The 17,936-nt window shown below is 37.0% G+C and overlaps 1 protein-coding gene across 3 annotated transcripts; it reads left to right on the top strand.

Annotated features, from left to right (window-relative positions):
• The first annotated feature begins 441 nt into the window (after positions 1-441).
• LOC107700196 (peroxisomal targeting signal 1 receptor-like) lies at positions 442-17,275 on the top strand. 3 transcript variants are annotated; one of them, XM_016501769.1, is made up of 17 exons: positions 442-733; positions 2,731-2,888; positions 3,208-3,246; positions 3,361-3,478; positions 3,556-3,699; positions 3,927-4,017; positions 4,317-4,407; positions 5,932-6,054; positions 7,384-7,494; positions 8,031-8,114; positions 8,211-8,330; positions 11,739-11,882; positions 12,012-12,082; positions 12,198-12,419; positions 13,931-14,096; positions 16,597-16,754; positions 16,846-17,275. In XM_016501769.1, the coding sequence occupies exons 2-17, from the start codon at positions 2,775-2,777 to the stop codon at positions 17,084-17,086; spliced, it is 2,037 nt and encodes a 678-aa protein (XP_016357255.1). In that variant the 5' UTR covers positions 442-733; positions 2,731-2,774; the 3' UTR covers positions 17,087-17,275. The 3 variants fall into 3 exon arrangements, with proteins under 3 accessions (XP_016357255.1, XP_016357256.1, XP_016357257.1); XM_016501770.1 differs by lacking the exon at positions 7,384-7,494; XM_016501771.1 differs by lacking the exons at positions 5,932-6,054; positions 7,384-7,494 and having other exon boundaries at positions 443-733.
• The last annotated feature ends 661 nt before the right edge of the window (positions 17,276-17,936 follow it).

The following is a 17,936-nucleotide window of genomic DNA, read 5'->3' as shown; positions in this document are numbered from 1 at the left end:
AAAAAAGAAATGATTAGAAAATAATTTTTACAACCAATCAATCAATATTTTATTATAACTATTACAAATTTAAGGGTTAAGGGTCTCTCACATATCAGAATTCTTAACAATACTGCTAAAATTGCAACTAACCTGTTTATTTCCATCCTGTTGGGCATCATATTTATTGCCACTGTATGCTATAGATGAATAAAGTTTAGGTCCTTGAGTTTGAACAGAGCATTTCTTTTTCGGTACACGTTTATAGCAATACGCCCCTAAATTACACATGCATAATCGTTTTTTTTTTTAAATTACAGAGCTAAAAAGATACTGCACAACAGGATTTAAAATTACTGCTCATTATACAAAATCCTAATCCTTTTCCTATTACTTTAGGAATTTTACGTAACTTCATCGTAAATCTCGCTCCATCCGTCGTGATGCTCAGCACAGTTTAAAGCGCTGTTTACGGTTGATCTTTACGCAAATCGCGTTTGTGAATAGCCGGAGCGTAGCGTGTAGGGTTTGTGTGGCTGGTTCGCTCCTGTTTCAGTGGGCCACACGGGGAAGGTAAATAAAGACAGGACGGTCACCAGCGCCACATTTACCAGTCAGGCACCGACAACCACAGGCCCGTTAACATCAGCTGTCTCTTTAGGGCCCGCTACGCTCGGTTGTGTTTTGTCTTTGTCTAAACTCCATTACTCTCGGGATAAAAGGAGAACGAGAGGTGACAACATAGCCTCTGCAGGTGAGATGAGTTTATTTAGCTTGTAAGCTAACTGTCTGCAGCATATTTGACTTAGTTGACCTGCTAGCTTCATTGTTATGATTCAAGTCTGCAGCACAAAAACGGCTGTGAATAGCTAACGTTAACCGGTTACTGTCTGTTACACTATGTTGGGATGTGCAACTGCCATTTACATTTGAGGAAAGTCACACTTGCACTTAATGTTCCTGTGCTGAAGCCAAACTGACAGCAGACAAGAGTCAGGCTCGAAGCAGAAGTGTACAGTATGTCTGACATGCAGTTTTTGTGCTAGAATTTGAGTTATCTGATGAGCAATTCAACCGGTGGTCATTCATAGCACAAACCCTCTTGTTTGTCTCATTGATTTTTCATCAAGTGTGACAAATACATGAAGGAAGCAGATTGTTTTGGGATTATTGCGAAACGACAGCAAGGTAAACCAGGGCTGCTTGTTCACATGCAGTCTTGGTTAATTGTTAATAGCTGTTTTTAGGAACAATGAAATCTGTGTAATCCTTCTAGTCTGGATAAACTGATGGAACATATGTTTATGCCAGTGGAAAGGTAGCTCAGGATTTATCTCAAGCCGATGATTCATTGTCTCTCAGTCCCTGTTCAGGCTGGAGACGCTTTTGTTTGTGGCAGGTATGGTAACATAGGACTCAAGATATTCTTCCAAACCACTTCCAGAGATGAAATTGTTTACAATAATTGTTATAGGTTGTTTATATGTTATGATTTTTATTGGTATAAATAGACTAAGATGTGTAAAAGAAGCCACGGATGTCACTCTCAGGGGCACTATGGTGATTCTGGTACCTTTCTGTGTTATTAGGGGCTACAAATTCTGGTCACCTGGGGGTCGGGGACTCACTAGGGGCCCTTACTTACCCAAAAATCATTTACTTTCACTCAAGTTGTTCCAAACCTGTATATATTTCTTTCTTCTGTTGAACACAGAAGAATGTTTGTAATCAAACAGTTTATGGTAGCCAGTGACTTCCAAATATAGTATGGGAAAAAAAAATACTATGGAAGTCGATAGCTATCGTCAACTGTTTGGTTATCAACATTCTTCAAAATACCTTCTTTTGTGTTTGAACAGAAGTATAAAAAACAGGTTTGGAGCAACTTGAAGGTGTGTAAATAATGACAGATTTTTCATTTTAGGGTCAACTATACCTTTAAAATGACTTAATGTTTTAAATTAAGACAAAACAATCATTAAATAAGAAAACAAAATCTAAACAAAAGTTAAAAGTGTAATTTCTAGACCAGAAAAGTCATGTAAATTAATAAAGTGGGTATTTTTATAATGAATATACAATTTTATTGGGTAGAAATTGTAGTTTTTTTTCCCTACAAATACTTTTCCTTAATCTTTATCCAGAAAATCATGAAAAACTGGAAGAATCATGTAAACTCATTGGCTTTTTTTAAACCCAGATTTTTGCACTGATTTACAGTCTGGAGAAGTTGATGTTAGTTGCTGACAGCCAGAGACACTCATGAAATCGCGTAGTCTATGATAGTCACAGTCTCAGATTATTTTAGCCTCAGACTGTGATTTCATTGGAGTATAAACATGTTTGATATTTTTGAGCCAATTTTACAACATGTATTGTTCTTTTGTCACACATCTCCTAGCAACAAAGCATATATTTTTGCGTTTGTTGTGATCGATTTGAAAGTCTGGTAATGTGTGACCCTCAGTCGCTTTGTGAATGATACCCAGTTTTTCTTCTGTAACTATTTACAAAGTAAGCAAGTGTATGACACCTAGTGTTTTAAAATCTGTTCAGATTTTAAAAGTCATGTAGTGTATTTCAGCCTATAGAGATTAAAATACGTTTTGAAAACAAAACTAGGGCTGGGGGGCCTTCAAATGTTGTTTTAGACAACGGGGGGCATCAAAAGATTAAGAACCCTTAACCACTTCACTGCTGTCAATTTTATAATAACATACCATTCAATGATGATATTATATTTACCTGTAGATATCTCAAGGTGTTAGTTTGATCCAGCTTGACGTTGTTTTGCCATGGCGATGCGGGAGTTAGTGGAGGCGGAATGTGGGGGAGCCAATCCCCTCATGAAACTGACAGGTCACATGACCCAAGAGGGAGGGGCTTGGAGACACCGATCAACACCCACCGTAAGTTACTGGTCATTTTCTTTGTTGTTACCATGACAAAATATTTAGGGCTGGAATTACACGTCATTGTCTGTAAGGCAAATACGGTGATTTGCATGGAATGTGATCACACTGTTCTTCAAAGTTATGGTTATCATTTATTGGTAAGTTAGAAAAAAAAAAAAATAATTAATTGGAATAAAAGAATAGTTAAATAAATCATCTAATAAAAACTAAATAAATAAATAGATTAATAGATTGACAAATAGTTGTTAGTTTCACCCTAAAAATATAAAAATACAATGAAATTAATAATAAAAAGCTTCTCCCCCCCACACAGATTCCTCCTACTCCAATTGAAATAGCCACTGAAGAGGAGGTGTGTGGTCTTTTGGATATTTCAATATTTTATAGACCTGATGAGTTTGCCAAATCGTCTGTGATCATGTTCTCTGTTCTTACTGTAATGACATCCTGTTGTTTTGAAATGCAGCTTGTCAGTGAGTTTCTACAGGCCCCACAACGACCTCCTCACAGTTTTGATATGGGTCAACTGCTGGAGGAAATGCAGCAGATAGATCAACAGAGCTACAGACAGGCTCCACAGAGAGGTAGACTGCACAAACACACATACAGTCCGATTTTAACACTCTTCTGTGTGTTATAACAATAAGTTTTCGTTTCCCAGCTCCTGACGTGGCTGCTCTGGCGCTGTCTGGAGATTGGGCGGCAGAGTTCCTGTCTAGTGCTGACTCCGCCTCTTCTTCTGGACAAGCTGGTCTGGATCCAGCTGATGCTGATTGGACCAGAGAATTCATCAATGAAGTGGCAGGTTAATATATATTTAATATATGCTATTTTAGCCCCGATTTGATCCTTTCTAATTTTGGATGCCATTAGGTTTATTATAATGTCGTTAGAAGCCATTGGATGTCATTTGGTGGAGCTGATGATTCTTCACTTGTCTTTGCCCAGCCATCCTTTCATTCTTCACAGCTTCACTCTTTGTCATCTTCTATTAAACCTCCACTATTCAATTCCCTTCCTCCTGTCTTATAGACCCTGGCCGCTGGGCAGAGGAGTACCTGGAGCAATCAGAGGAGAAGTTATGGCTGGGAGATTTGGGAGAAAGAGAACAGGACAAAGAATGGTATTTTATGTATCTTAGAAGAATAATATAGAGAGACTTGTCATAATAGCAATATACACTACTGTTTGGGGTAGTGACTTCAGTAACTTGGTATTTTTAGTGCTTTTGAAGTCTCTTGTGCTCAGAAAAACTGCATTTATTTGATTAAAATGGCCGTAAAGGGAAAAGCTAGAGCTTCGTTGACAAAGATTGGAGTGTTTTTGCTGTAATTTTGAAGATGCAGTGAAAGATATGACATGTTAAAACAATTTGGTACAGTCACTATATCCTTGCTTTAATATTTTTTATTATCCTATCAGGACACAAGAATACCAGTCAGGTGAAGAACTACGGCAAACAGCAAATGAACTCCTTGCCAAAGTGGATGACCCTAAACTACAGAACACAGAGGTGAGAGTAAGAGGAGGGTTTAAGGGTTTAACTGGTCTTTGAGCTGCACCCGAAACACTTTAGTCAAAGTCACCATATGCAGAGATACATTAAACAAGCATACAGATATTGCACCTAAAGCACAAATTGTAAACCGATAGTTCAGCTTCTAAATTAATACTCGGTTTTAAAATGAATAGTCCTTTCTATGTTTTGTGCCAGTTTGCCATGTTACTTGTCCACCTGCAAATGGGTATAATGAATTCTATTACTTTGAAGAAGAATAGTTTATTCTGTAACTATTTATGAAACATTGGTGTCTTTGATCGTAGTGCTGTTACTTCGATTCTTATAAAAGCAGCAAGCTACTTAAATCTAAGAGTTGCAGTAAAAGGGTTTTTGACAGTCCACATTGGTAAAATCACTGTAAAACATGGCCTCTCATGACATACTGCTGTATTAAATGAAGCAACACTGAGACTTTAATGTAATTTTATAAAAAATATGATTTTTTTGACTAAAGTTTGCTCTGCTTTCATCAATGCCACATCACAGAATTTATTTGTCACAAGGGATCACTTAAAGTTCACCCAAAAATGAAGGTTTGCTGACAATTTACTCACCCTCAGGCCATCTGAGATGTAGCTGAGTTTGTTTCTTCATCGGAACAGATTTTGGATATTTAGCATGGGTGCAGTGAATGGGTGATGTCAGAATTGGAACCAAACAGCTGACAAAAACATCACAAAAATCCACAGTTATTTCCATGTGACTCCAGTCTATCAATTACTGTCTAGATTGGAGACATGGAGATTTATGAATGTATTTTAGCCGTAAACAGTGTTGAAGTTTAATATCGTCATAATGATCAGATTTTCACTTTATGAGATGTTAATTGATGGACTGGAGTCATGTTGATTACTTGTGGATTATTGTAATGTTTTTATCAGCTGTTTGGACTCCTGTTCTGACGGCACCCATTCACTGCAGAGGATCAATTGGTGAGCAAGTGATGTAATGCTACATTTCTTAAAATCTTTACTGATAAAGGAATAAACTCATCTCATCTTGGATGGTGTAAGGATGAGTAAATTGCGCAAATTTTCACTTTTGGGTGAACTATTCCTTTAAGAGATGCTAAAACTGTTAATGTTGTCTCACGGGATCTTGTTACATCCCAGTATGCACTTCTGGGTTACTTTTAGAAAGGTTAAAGTAATACATTAACCTGTTTAGGTTCACTTTTGACTTGTGGTAGATAATAAAGTGATGTGACATTGATCTTGTTTTCATGGGCATTTCCTTACTTGCTCATATTTCTCTCTTTCATTTAACTCTGCTCATGCTTCATCATATAATTTGGGATACGTTATGCCTTTGGCCGTTATTCCTTCCTCATTGTGGTCTACTTGTGTCTGACCATAACTGTCAAGAAGAAACCACTGGTGGACTTGTGTTTGTGTGTGTGTGTGTGTTCATCGCCAATGTGTTTCCTGTTAGCAGTAGATAATAGCTGTTGTTGTTGTTGTTGTTGTTATTGTGTAGTTCCTGCAGTTCATTAGGCAGATTGGCGAGGGCAGTGTGACTGTGGAGGACAGAGCAGGAAAAGAGAACACTGATAATGCACAGGCCAAGGAGGCACAGCACTGGGCCTCCAGCATTAACCAGGTACGAGCCCTTCCCAGCTCCTGCCGTAGAGGAAACACTGTGAAGGGTGACACTGCAGCCCCTTGGCAGACATCTTGGCTCTTCTCAAGCTGCTTGGCAAAATTAGCCATAACTACACAGCGTACTGTAAATCCTTGCACTGTGCGCTGCTGGGTTTTAAATAATTACTCATGAGAAATACAGTTTTGGATAGCTTAATTTGTTGTAGAGACTGGATTCTGTATATATAGTGGGGTCTGAGATATATTATATTATATTAATTTGGTTAATATTAATAAATAAGAAATTCACCAAAGATTCATTACATTTATCAAATGTTACAATATATATTTATAATGTTGCAAAATATTTTTTTTAGCTCCTTAAAGATCCTTTTAACTTCCTATTCATCGAAGAGTCCTGAAAAAAAAACAATCACCATTTCCGCAAAAATATTAGTCAGCAAAACTGTTTTAAACATTACCAACAACAGGAAATGTTTCTTGAGCAGCAAAGCAATATATTAGAATGATTTCTGAAGGATCATGTGACACTGAAGTCCTTAGTAATGTCTGCTGAAAAGTCAGCTTTGCATCACAGGAATAAATTACAATTATAATGTATTTATTTATTTATTATAAAATGTATTTATGATTGTTATTTTAACTTGTAATAATATTTCACAATATTACTGTTTTTACTGTATTTTTGATTAAATAATTGCAGCCTTGTTGAACATATAAGACTTCATTCAAAAAAAAAAAACTGACCCCAAACTTTTGAACTGGAGTATAATTTTTAAAACTTCAATCTATTTAATTTTAATATTTTATTATATAAATGTTTAGTATTTTTATAAACATTTTTAAACCTACAGTTAAAATATTACAGTTTGATACAGTTTATTGCAAAGCATTATGATGTAAAATTATGAAGAAATATTTCTAAGTCATAGAGTTTGCTCAAATGTTACCCTGTTCATATAAATATGTATTAAAATTTGCTAGTGGTCTCAGACGTTTAGACCCCACTGTAGGTCAAGCCAAGTTTTTTCAAAGGAAAAATTACAATTCTCCAGGACTCGGTCTACTACACTATGCTTGAAAACTGGCCCGTTTCTAAAAACTATTTTTTTTATCTTATGGTTCAAAAAAGCAATAGTTTAATTGTGATATTTCCTTCTTCCTTTTGTCGTGGTTGGTCATCGTGACATCTTTTAATCCCTTTTGATCCCATCTTGATACCTTTTAACCTCCATCCATACCTAAATTTCCCTACTATCCTTAACAATCTCACACCAAACACATAAATACCCCTCCCTGTACCCTCTGTCCCATACTGGCTGCCCAGTTCCTGGAATCAGGGGAAGGGACTGTGCAAGTGGAAACTCGAGAGGGCAAAGTGAAGAATGACAAAATGAAAGCTAAACAGGCAGAGCATTGGGCTACTATCGTCAGGCAGGTAGGACCCTGATCATCTGGCAACAGTGATGCAGTAGTCCTGCGATTTCTGTTCTGTCTGTGATTTTAAGCTTGTCATTTTCGTTATGTTAACTAGCCCCTGCTGACCAAACCTTTTTTGCCTTAAAGAGAGCAAACTTAATAAGATTAATTTAATAGCGCTTTTAACGTAATTATCGCTGCAAGACACCAGGCCTGTAGAGCTAATGCCCTGCTCACACTGCTTTTCATTTGTGCCCAGCTACTGAAACCACTTTGACTTCCTGCAGTAGTGAAGGTACACTGAGCATTGCTTGCTATTTTTAAAGTAGAGAGGAAAGGAAAGATGGATGAATGAGGGTGAGATTTTTTTCTTCTTCTGTCGGTTTCCCAAACCCTCTTTTTCATTTTCCATTACATCCTTTCTTTATTCCCGCACTCTCATTCATCACAGTATGTGTTTTTTTCCCCTTCGGCTGAGTAGTGTTTAAGCATTTGCAGGCTCTGTGATGTGTTCTCGAGGCTGCTAACAGCCTGGCATGTCGCTGTGCTCGTTAGGTTTCGGCAGAGTCTGCAGAATCTTGGGTAGATGAACTCACTGCTTACGGGCCAGACTTCCAGCAGGCCAAAGCGGCGGTCGAGGTGAGACAGACTAAACACTTGCACATGTTTACATGAACTTTAGTGTGATACTGTTGCATTCACTGGTGCTTGTGTGTTGTGTGTGTGTGAGTTCAGAGTGATGTTGATTTCTGGGAGAAACTCCAGCAGGAGTGGGAGGAAATGGAGAAGAGGGATGCTGAAGCTCACCCTTGGCTCTCAGATTTCGACCAGATGCTCAGCAGCTCTTATGACAAGGTATCTGGATATTGTACATCTGTGCCCATTTACAGCATGGACACTTCCACTTAATTAAAAGGCTCTAGTCCGTACTTTATTACAGTTTATACAACAGTTAGTTCCGGACTTTGATTCTGCTTTGGCTTCACTTGGAACTATTTTCATTGGTGGAGTAAAAATAAAACAAAAACTACTAATTTATTGAACTGTTGTTTAAAAGCAATATCACACTCTCAAATCACGATGTTACCTGTGGATGATATTCAGAAGAACATGTTAAATGTTGCATGCTATATATCCACTCTTTTCATACTTGAATTTTAATTTGTGTACATTTTCTGCACAAAAAACTTTCGACAAATTTTAATTTTCTTAAGTATATATTTTTGTATTGTTCAGAGTCCAAAAACACTACTGTTCAAAGTAGAGTCCAAAAACACTACTGTTTTTTATGTTTATGAAAGATGTCTCTGTGCTTACCAGGGTGCAATTATTTGATCAAATTATGACAAATTATAAATTAAAATAACTGTTTTCTATTTTATTATATTTAAAAATTTCCTGTGACGTGTCAAATCTGAATTTACACCAGCAGTTACTCCAGTCCTCAGTGTCATGTTGTTGTTTTTTTTTTTAAAGAAATCATTCTAATATGCTGATTTGGTGCTCAAGAAACATTCTTTATTATTATCAGTGTTGAAAACAGTTGTTCTGCTTAATATTTTTGTGGAAACCATGTTTTTTTTAAACATTCTTTAATAAATTGAACAGTCAAAATAACAGCATTTATTTAAAATATAAATCTTTTGTAACATTATAATTGTTTATGAATTATATTTGAATGAATCCTTGCTGAATAAAACTCTTTTTTTTCTCTCTCCAAAGAAAAAAATCTTACTGAAATTCTGAATGGTAGTATAATTCATTTACAGGTATATAAATTAGGGGTGGCACGATACCATTTTTTCAGAACCGATCCCGATCCGATACCAAAAGTTCTGAGTATCGGCCGATACCGATCCGATACCAGCACAGTTTTTTTTTCTTTTTCTATACCTCAGTGTATGTTGACCTGATCATCACTCTTTTGTGTATTACATACAATCTACTAAATATAGACAACTTCATTATAAAGAAAAATAACAAATTAAAAAATATATAATCATAATCTATGAAAAAAATATCTTAATCTAGGTTAGTGGATAATTCAGCAGCAAAAGTTACTCACAATAATTTTATAAAATCTAAACATTTAGAGAAAAAACATTATTTAGTGGGCGAAAAATAAAAGTAAATAGGTGTAATCTGGTAAAATGTTACACATTGCTCTTTGTATTGTAAAATACATTCATGAAAAACAAGTAAATATAATTATAAATATATGCAATAAATTAAAAACATTTATTTTACATTTATAGCACTGATCATCACTCTTTTGTGTATTACACACAATCTACTAAATATAGACAACTTCATTATAAAGAAAAATAACAAATTAAAAAATATATAATCATAATCTATGAAAAAAATATCTTAATCTAGGTTAGTGGATAATTCAGCAGCAAAAGTTACTCACAATAATTTTATAAAATCTAAACATTTAGAGAAAAAACATTTAGTGGGGGGGAAAAATAAAAGTAAATGGGTGTAATCTGGTAAAATGTTACACATTGCTCTTTGTATTGTAAAATACATTCATGAAAAACAAGTAAATATAATTATAAATATATGCAATAAATTAAAAACATTTATTTTACATTTATAGCACAGTAATGATGCAGCAACATATAGATAAGACAGAACAAGAAAGGCTATTAACAATCCTTCATTGCGCAAAAGTATTATAACATGAAAGGCTCCTATACGGAGCGGCACAAAGCGCTTATGCGCATCCTGTGCGTAGAATGATGCGCTTGAAGCAACACGGAGTCACAGCGCGCAGCAGCGCTCCGGCTCCGCATAGAAAAGTTCAAAGCACAAAGGGAAGAGACATTGATGCGTAGTGTATTATATCTGTGCGATAGTTTATTGCACCTTTTCTTTGAACAGTTTTAAATTTCATAGTTTCAATTTCATACAATTCATAGTGCTCTCTACTCCAGTGTAGTGATCTCTATAACAGACACCCGGTAGAAAGTAACATGATTTAGAATTAGCACTAAACTCCAGCAATGTAAAGTACTTTTATGCAAAACCACTGATGTTTATCTACATATCAAGTATAATAATAGGAACATTGTATCATCTTAGAGAGAGTTTCGTCATCTTAACTGTCGTAACCGAACACGACACGCAGTTTGAATGCTGAATGAGGATGACAGACAGCCGCAGCGCAGAGAAGAGTTTACGAGAACTTTAATTTAACGACTTAAATATTCATCTGTACCTCACATTAAACTATGGAACGGTCTCAAAACACTTGAAATATAATGCACGGAAACTTTATGGTGCTTTATAATGTTTTTGTGCCTTTCGTGGGGGTTAACAAACATAGAATAGTATATGCACAATATCGGATTTGGATCGTTTCGTCTGACCAATACCCCGATCCAGCAGAAAGTGGCAGTATTGGAGCGATACTGAATATCGGATCGGCGCACCCCAAATATAAAGTTTTTCAGAAAGATAAAAAAAAAAAAATTGTGAGGAAAAATGATTTGTGAACATTTACTTTAAAGGTGACATATCATGAAAATTGGACTTTTCCAGGTTTTAAAGGGTTAGTTCACCCAAAAATAAAAAGTAGGCTGCCATCTGAGAAAACGAGTGCGTCTGATTTCGCTCCCTTGGTGACGTCTCATTATCTTGGAGGGATCTCATTATAATATTACCGCCCCTTAATCTGTAAGTTTACACGCATAGCCGTTGTTCACTGACAAGCTGTGCAAAACCACGTCGTTTTGTACTTCTAATTCTTGACAGTTGTTTTGTTTTGATCTCTCCGCTGCGCTTCCACGTTCGTCACTTCTGAGCGGCGCATGCGAAAGCTGACCTCATATGTCATCCGCCCGGAACCGTGTGCTTCGGATGTGTGCTCTCAGAAAACCGTATATCAGAAGTTTAAACTTTTAAGGTTTAAAACGCATGATTTCAGCGCGATAAACAGAACCAAAACAGATGTTTTTTAGCAGGTACGAGCTGTAATAGCGCAGCTCTATTCTGGAAAAGGGGACGGGGAGCATCAGCTCATTTGCATTTAAAGAGACAGGCCCGAAAAACAGCGTGTTTCTGCTTCCACTCAAAATAGGCATTTTCAAAATGATATAATAAATGATCTGTGGAGTATTTTGAGCTGAAACTTCACAGACACATTCTGGGGACACCAGAGACTTATATTACATATTGTAAAAAGGGGCATAATATGTCTCCTTTAATGTTTTATATACCATAAAACTTACTGTGAATATGCCTTTACTTTTCTCCTAGGGATATCAGTTTGAAGAAGACAACCCCTACCTGTCCCATGATGATCCGTTTGCTGAGGGTGTGAAGAGGATGGAGGCGGGGGACATTCCTGGAGCTGTCCGTCTCTTTGAGAGCGCGGTTCAGAGAGAGCCAGAAAACCAGCTGGTCAGAGCTTCATACGTATAATCCCGGCATCCAAAAACTGATGATACATTTTGTCTCAAGGGATTCTAACAGTGTTCTTCTTTCTTGTTTGTCTTTGTGAAATGCTGACTGTGTGTGATGATGCTGCAGGCTTGGCAATATCTGGGCACCTGCCAGGCAGAGAACGAGCAAGAGTTTGCAGCTATCAGTGCCCTCCGCAGGTGAGAAGTATAACCGCAACCTTACTGTGCACAGCAATTAAGTTCTCTATGAAAAATCTGATTTAGTAAAATACCGCTTTCACCTTTTTTAAATTCAAGTCTCAATTGTTTTTAGATGTATTGAGCTGAAAAAGGACAATCTGACGGCTCTCATGGCTTTAGCTGTGAGCTTCACCAATGAGTCACTGCACAGACAGGCCTGCGAGACGCTCCGTGATTGGTTGAGGCACAACCCTAAATACCGGCATGTCCTCGAGCAGCATGAACGAGAGAAGGAGCAGGAGAGTGTGAGGGAGAGGGAGAAAGAGAGGGAGAGATTTGGATCCCTTCTGCCAGAGTAAGAGGTTTCCTCAATGCTGTGAAAAAACAAGTACACTGCATGATGAGTGACACTACATTTTGTTGGTTGCACCAGACACACCACACTGAAATCTCATTGACTGAATTATGGCTTGGAGTCATTAAGATTTTTTTTTTAAAGACATTCAAACTTTTTTTCCAGCAAGGTTGCAATTAACTACATAAAATGATTGAAAATACATTTATGAAGTTACAGAAGATTCGTTTAAAATAATTGCTGTTCTTTTGAACTTTCCATTCATTGAAGAATCCCAAAAAAATGTATCACAGTTTTCACAAAAATATATTAAGCAGCACTACTGTTTTCAACATTGATAATAGTAAGAAATGTTTCTTGAACACCCAATCAACATATTAGAATGATTTCTGAAGGATCATGTGACACTAAAGACTGGAGTAATGATGCTGAAAATTAAGCTTTACCATCAAAGGATTACATTTTTGTTTATTCCTGAAAGTATTTATGTGGAACTTGAAAAATATTGGATATTATATGACAAAAATTAGGGAGAATCATAAAAAAATGCAGTATGGAGAAGCATCATGGAAATTATGAAAATAGAAGGCAACATTTTTGCATTTAGTGTGGGTGGACAAATGGTTAGGACACAGTGTAAGTGTCACTGTAACATTGAGGGACGAGTCAGAATTATTTTACCAAAGACTTTAACTTGTATTGATCCCAGAATTCCTTTTTAAACCGTTTTTATGATTGTGCAACACTGTGTACTGATCAGACGTGGAAGCAGCCTGTTTTTAATGCCTCTTTTACATTAATGTGAGACATGCATAAGTGACTGGACAGGGCGTTGTAACCAAGCAACAGATTTACATTTGTCACCAATCATAAGCGGGCAGTGCTCTAAAAATACACAATCTTGCGCAAACACAGGTGTGGAGTTCAATCTGCAGACAGCATTGTGAGTAACTGCATATGCTCTGTTTTAATCAGTTGAGAGTGCAGATATTAAAATACATTTTTGTATGACTCAGGAATGATTATGCACTGTCTTTCTTTAATTAAAAAATATTTTTCAAAATAAATTCTACTCACCATGTCATTCAAAAACAACATGATTGTTTTTTTTTTTCTGTGGAGCACAAAAGAACTTAGTTTAGTACTCACATGCTGTGACAGCCGCTTTCTGTCCGTGTGCTTCGGATGTGTGCTCTCAGAAAACCGTCTATCAGAAGTTTAAACCCATATGGTTTAAAACGCATGATTTCAGCGCGATAAACAGAACCAAAACAGATGTTTTTAGCAGGTACGAGCTGTAATGGCGCAGCTCAATTCTGGAAAAGGGGGCGGGGAGCAGCAGCTCATCAGAATTTTTGAAGAATTTTCTTGCTGCTCTTCTCCAAGTACTTTAAGTGTATAAGGATGTGGTCCCTCAAGATCAATAACGACAAAAAAGTGTCCTTAAATTGTCCCTATCCCTTTTAAGTAATAGGCTAATCCATTCATTCACTTGTTGTTCTTCCTTCTAGGGCACTGTTCAATGAAGTGCAGACGTTGTTTTTGAGTGCAGCGGCCACTGACCCCACACAGGTGGACCCTGAGCTGCAGTGTGGTCTGGGCGTCCTCTTCAACCTGAGCAGAGAGTATGACAAGGCTGTGGACTGCTTCTCTGCCGCCCTGTCTGTGATGCCACAGGTTGGTTCTTTCACACTTAAGACTGTTACATCAAGCAAGTTAAAACTAAAAAAATATAGTTTTAATAATCATTCTAATTCTATGAGAATAGAGAAGTCCACACCACAGCTATAACGATAATCCCACTGAGGAACAATATCAGTGGAATCACTCTCAGTATGTTTTTTTTTCTAGTTGATGAAAATATTAATATAGCTATCTTTATAGTTTTTGTTCTTGGTATGTCACACTAGCTATGTTTCCAGCCAAAGTTACAAATTAAAGTCCGCATGAAATCAAAATTGACTTTATTTACTTACTAGCGCACATTGCTAGTCTTGATGTGAACAATTAAACCGTGCAGGTTAATCTGCTGAAAAAAATTGTTTGTCTTGGTCATTTTTAATCAAAATCTGAACATTTACTTCCGCTCTGGAATTGCATTCCTTCTCTGATGACGTCAGTTTGACGGCTTGAGCAGAATATCCTTAAACGCACCCCTCCAACCGTTAGGTTGCTATGAGTGAGAGATGAGAGGAGGAGCACTAAAATAAAACCACGCCCTCTACTCAATATTCCGTTTCAGTTGGAAACACGTCACTACACTGAAATAAAGTTCGACAGCAACTTCCGGTTCATGCAGACTTTAAACTTATGTGCAAAATTGGAATGTCGCAAGAAACATTTGCGAATAAAGCACAGTTTCCATCTAATGAGTTGAAGAGAACAAAATCATCACTTCCTGATTAACTTGCGCTAAATATCATGAAGAAAAATTTAATTTGCTGCAGTAGGAGAAGGCACGGTTGGCTATATAATATTTTTGTATACAATAAATTACGAGCTTCAGAGACAAAAAGCGGCCACGTTATCTTATTTTCGGAGCCTGCTGTTTAGGAACGCAGTTCTAGGAGTTAATTATAATAAAGCACTTTGACGAGCCTTTGCTCAAACATTTTAGAATGACAAAATTTGCATTTCAGACGCTGTGCAATGAGATTGGTCCATTGGTTGGTCCAGCTTTATGCTGTCTCAACGCAAAGTCACATGTCTTTTTTGATGCGCATTAAGGAATTTATTCGGTAAAAGTGTTTCCATCGTAGTTTATGCTCGTGTTTTCTTACAGGACAAGAAATGTATCCTACTTAGTTGAGCGCATAAGTTTTTTTAATGCGCATTTTTAGAATTTAAGCGCATCTTGGCATTTCCATCTAGCGTTTTTTTTGTTGTTGTTGTTTTTTTTTAACATTCTAATTCTATGAGAATAGAGAAGTCCACACCACAGCTATAACGATAATCCCACTGAGGAACAATATCAGTGGAATCACTCTCAGTATGTTTTTTTTTCTAGTTGATGAAAATATTAATATAGCTATCTTTATAGTTTTTGTTCTTGGTATGTCACACTAGCTATGTTTCCAGCCAAAGTTACAAATTAAAGTCCGCATGAAATCAAAATTGACTTTATTTACTTACTAGCGCACATTGCTAGTCTTGATGTGAACAATTAAACCGTGCAGGTTAATCTGCTGAAAAAAATTGTTTGTCTTGGTCATTTTTAATCAAAATCTGAACATTTACTTCCGCTCTGGAATTGCATTCCTTCTCTGATGACGTCAGTTTGACGGCTTGAGCAGAATATCCTTAAACACACCCCTCCAACCGTTAGGTTGCTATGAGTGAGAGATGAGAGGAGGAGCACTAAAATAAAACCACGCCCTCTACTCAATATTCCGTTTCAGTTGGAAACACGTCACTACACTGAAATAAAGTTCGACAGCAACTTCCGGTTCATGCAGACTTTAAACTTATGTGCAAAATTGGAATGTCGCAAGAAACATTTGCGAATAAAGCACAGTTTCCATCTAATGAGTTGAAGAGAACAAAATCATCACTTCCTGATTAACTTGCGCTAAATATCATGAAGAAAAATTTAATTTGCTGCAGTAGGAGAAGGCACGGTTGGCTATATAATATTTTTGTATACAATAAATTACGAGCTTCAGAGACAAAAAGCGGCCACGTTATCTTATTTTCGGAGCCTGCTGTTTAGGAACGCAGTTCTAGGAGTTAATTATAATAAAGCACTTTGACGAGCCTTTGCTCAAACATTTTAGAATGACAAAATTTGCATTTCAGACGCTGTGCAATGAGATTGGTCCATTGGTTGGTCCAGCTTTATGCTGTCTCAACGCAAAGTCACATGTCTTTTTTGATGCGCATTAAGGAATTTATTCGGTAAAAGTGTTTCCATCGTAGTTTATGCTCGTGTTTTCTTACAGGACAAGAAATGTATCCTACTTAGTTGAGCGCATAAGTTTTTTTAATGCGCATTTTTAGAATTTAAGCGCATCTTGGCATTTCCATCTAGCGTTTTTTTTGTTGTTGTTGTTTTTTTTTAATGCAATATCCCAAAATGCGCATAAAAATAGGTGGATGGAAACATAACTACTGTTATATTCTACATATTGTTCATCAGTATTTTAGTTCACATTCTTCCTTCTCTCAACCCTACATGAAGGATTATCTGCTGTGGAACAAGCTGGGAGCGACTCTTGCTAACGGGAACCGATCAGAGGAGGCAGTTGCTGCTTACAGACGCGCTCTGGAGTTACAGCCTGGATTTGTGCGTAGCCGATATAACCTGGGCATCAGCTGTGTCAATCTGGGTGCGCACAGGTTAGTAAAAGAAGGTTTAACCAGGGTACACATGCCAGAAAGAGCTAAAACGCTACAATAAATGCCATCCTTTTTTTTTTATCTCTTTCAGGGAGGCAGTAGAGCACTTCCTAGAGGCCCTTTCTCTGCAGCGACAGGCCGCAGGTGATGGAGAGGGAGGCGCGGGTCGAGGACCAGGTGTAGCAGCCACTGTAATGTCAGACAACATCTGGTCCACATTACGCATGGCACTGAGCATGATGGGAGAAAGCTCCCTTTACTCAGCCGCCGACCGGCGAGATCTGGACACACTGCTGGCGCACTTCTGCCAGAGAGATGGAGAGACAGAATGAAGGATGGAGGAGACGAAGGGGCACAGGAAGATAGAATGCGAGTGTGGAGAAGCCTGTTTGGGAGAGAAAAGAGCTAGATTGGAGGTGTACATTTCAACAGAGGGCATGATTTTTGATGGTGCTAAAATGTGAGGAGATAAAAAAGAGAACAAAAACGAGTGTGAAACATCCATTTAGCTCCAGCACTATGTTAACGGACAGACGGATGAACTGATGACTGTCCTTAAGAAAAAGATGTTAAAAAGTCCATGGTACAAACTTGCTATGGGTTTTGTAACAAGTTTACGCTTACAGAGAATCTGTTTTAATTTTGTTAATCTTGAAGATTACAGTTTTTTTTTTTCCATTGTCCTTATCAAAATTACTCTAATATTTCTCAAATGGGGGCAAATAAGGTCCCTGCACTGTGAGCTCAAAGTACTTGCCTCTGTTTGACACAGAGACGAGGATGTGGAGAAATAACTGTGTTCTACATCACTACGGATCCCATACAAAGTAACAAAGGTGATTTGCAAGCCTTTAAATTATATTGGCAACTTTATTTGTGAGTGACCGTAGGGTTGTAAAACTGAAAGAACTTATCAGATATTTGCTTTTGCTGTAAATTAATTTGCTTAATTGTAAATTCTACTTGCCATATTGTGTATTAATGTTTTGCATATAGCCAATAAAAATTGCTATTATGATCTATGTCATTCAAGCAATAAAGCCTTGACAAATGCTTGGTAACTAAAAAAAAAAATTAGTTTTTTTATTTACAAAAAAATATATATTTCTAAATATAAGTATTCAAATATGACAAAAATAATACATACCTTTTAATTTATTCAGCTTGCTGTTAAATCAAAAT

The sequence above is a fragment of the Sinocyclocheilus anshuiensis genome, unplaced genomic scaffold (assembly GCF_001515605.1).
Source record: "Sinocyclocheilus anshuiensis isolate Anshui unplaced genomic scaffold, SAMN03320099.WGS_v1.1 scaffold955, whole genome shotgun sequence".
Lineage (NCBI taxonomy): Eukaryota > Metazoa > Chordata > Actinopteri > Cypriniformes > Cyprinidae > Sinocyclocheilus > Sinocyclocheilus anshuiensis.
Note: the sequence above shows the minus strand (reverse complement) of the source record. Positions and strands in the feature narration are given on the sequence as shown.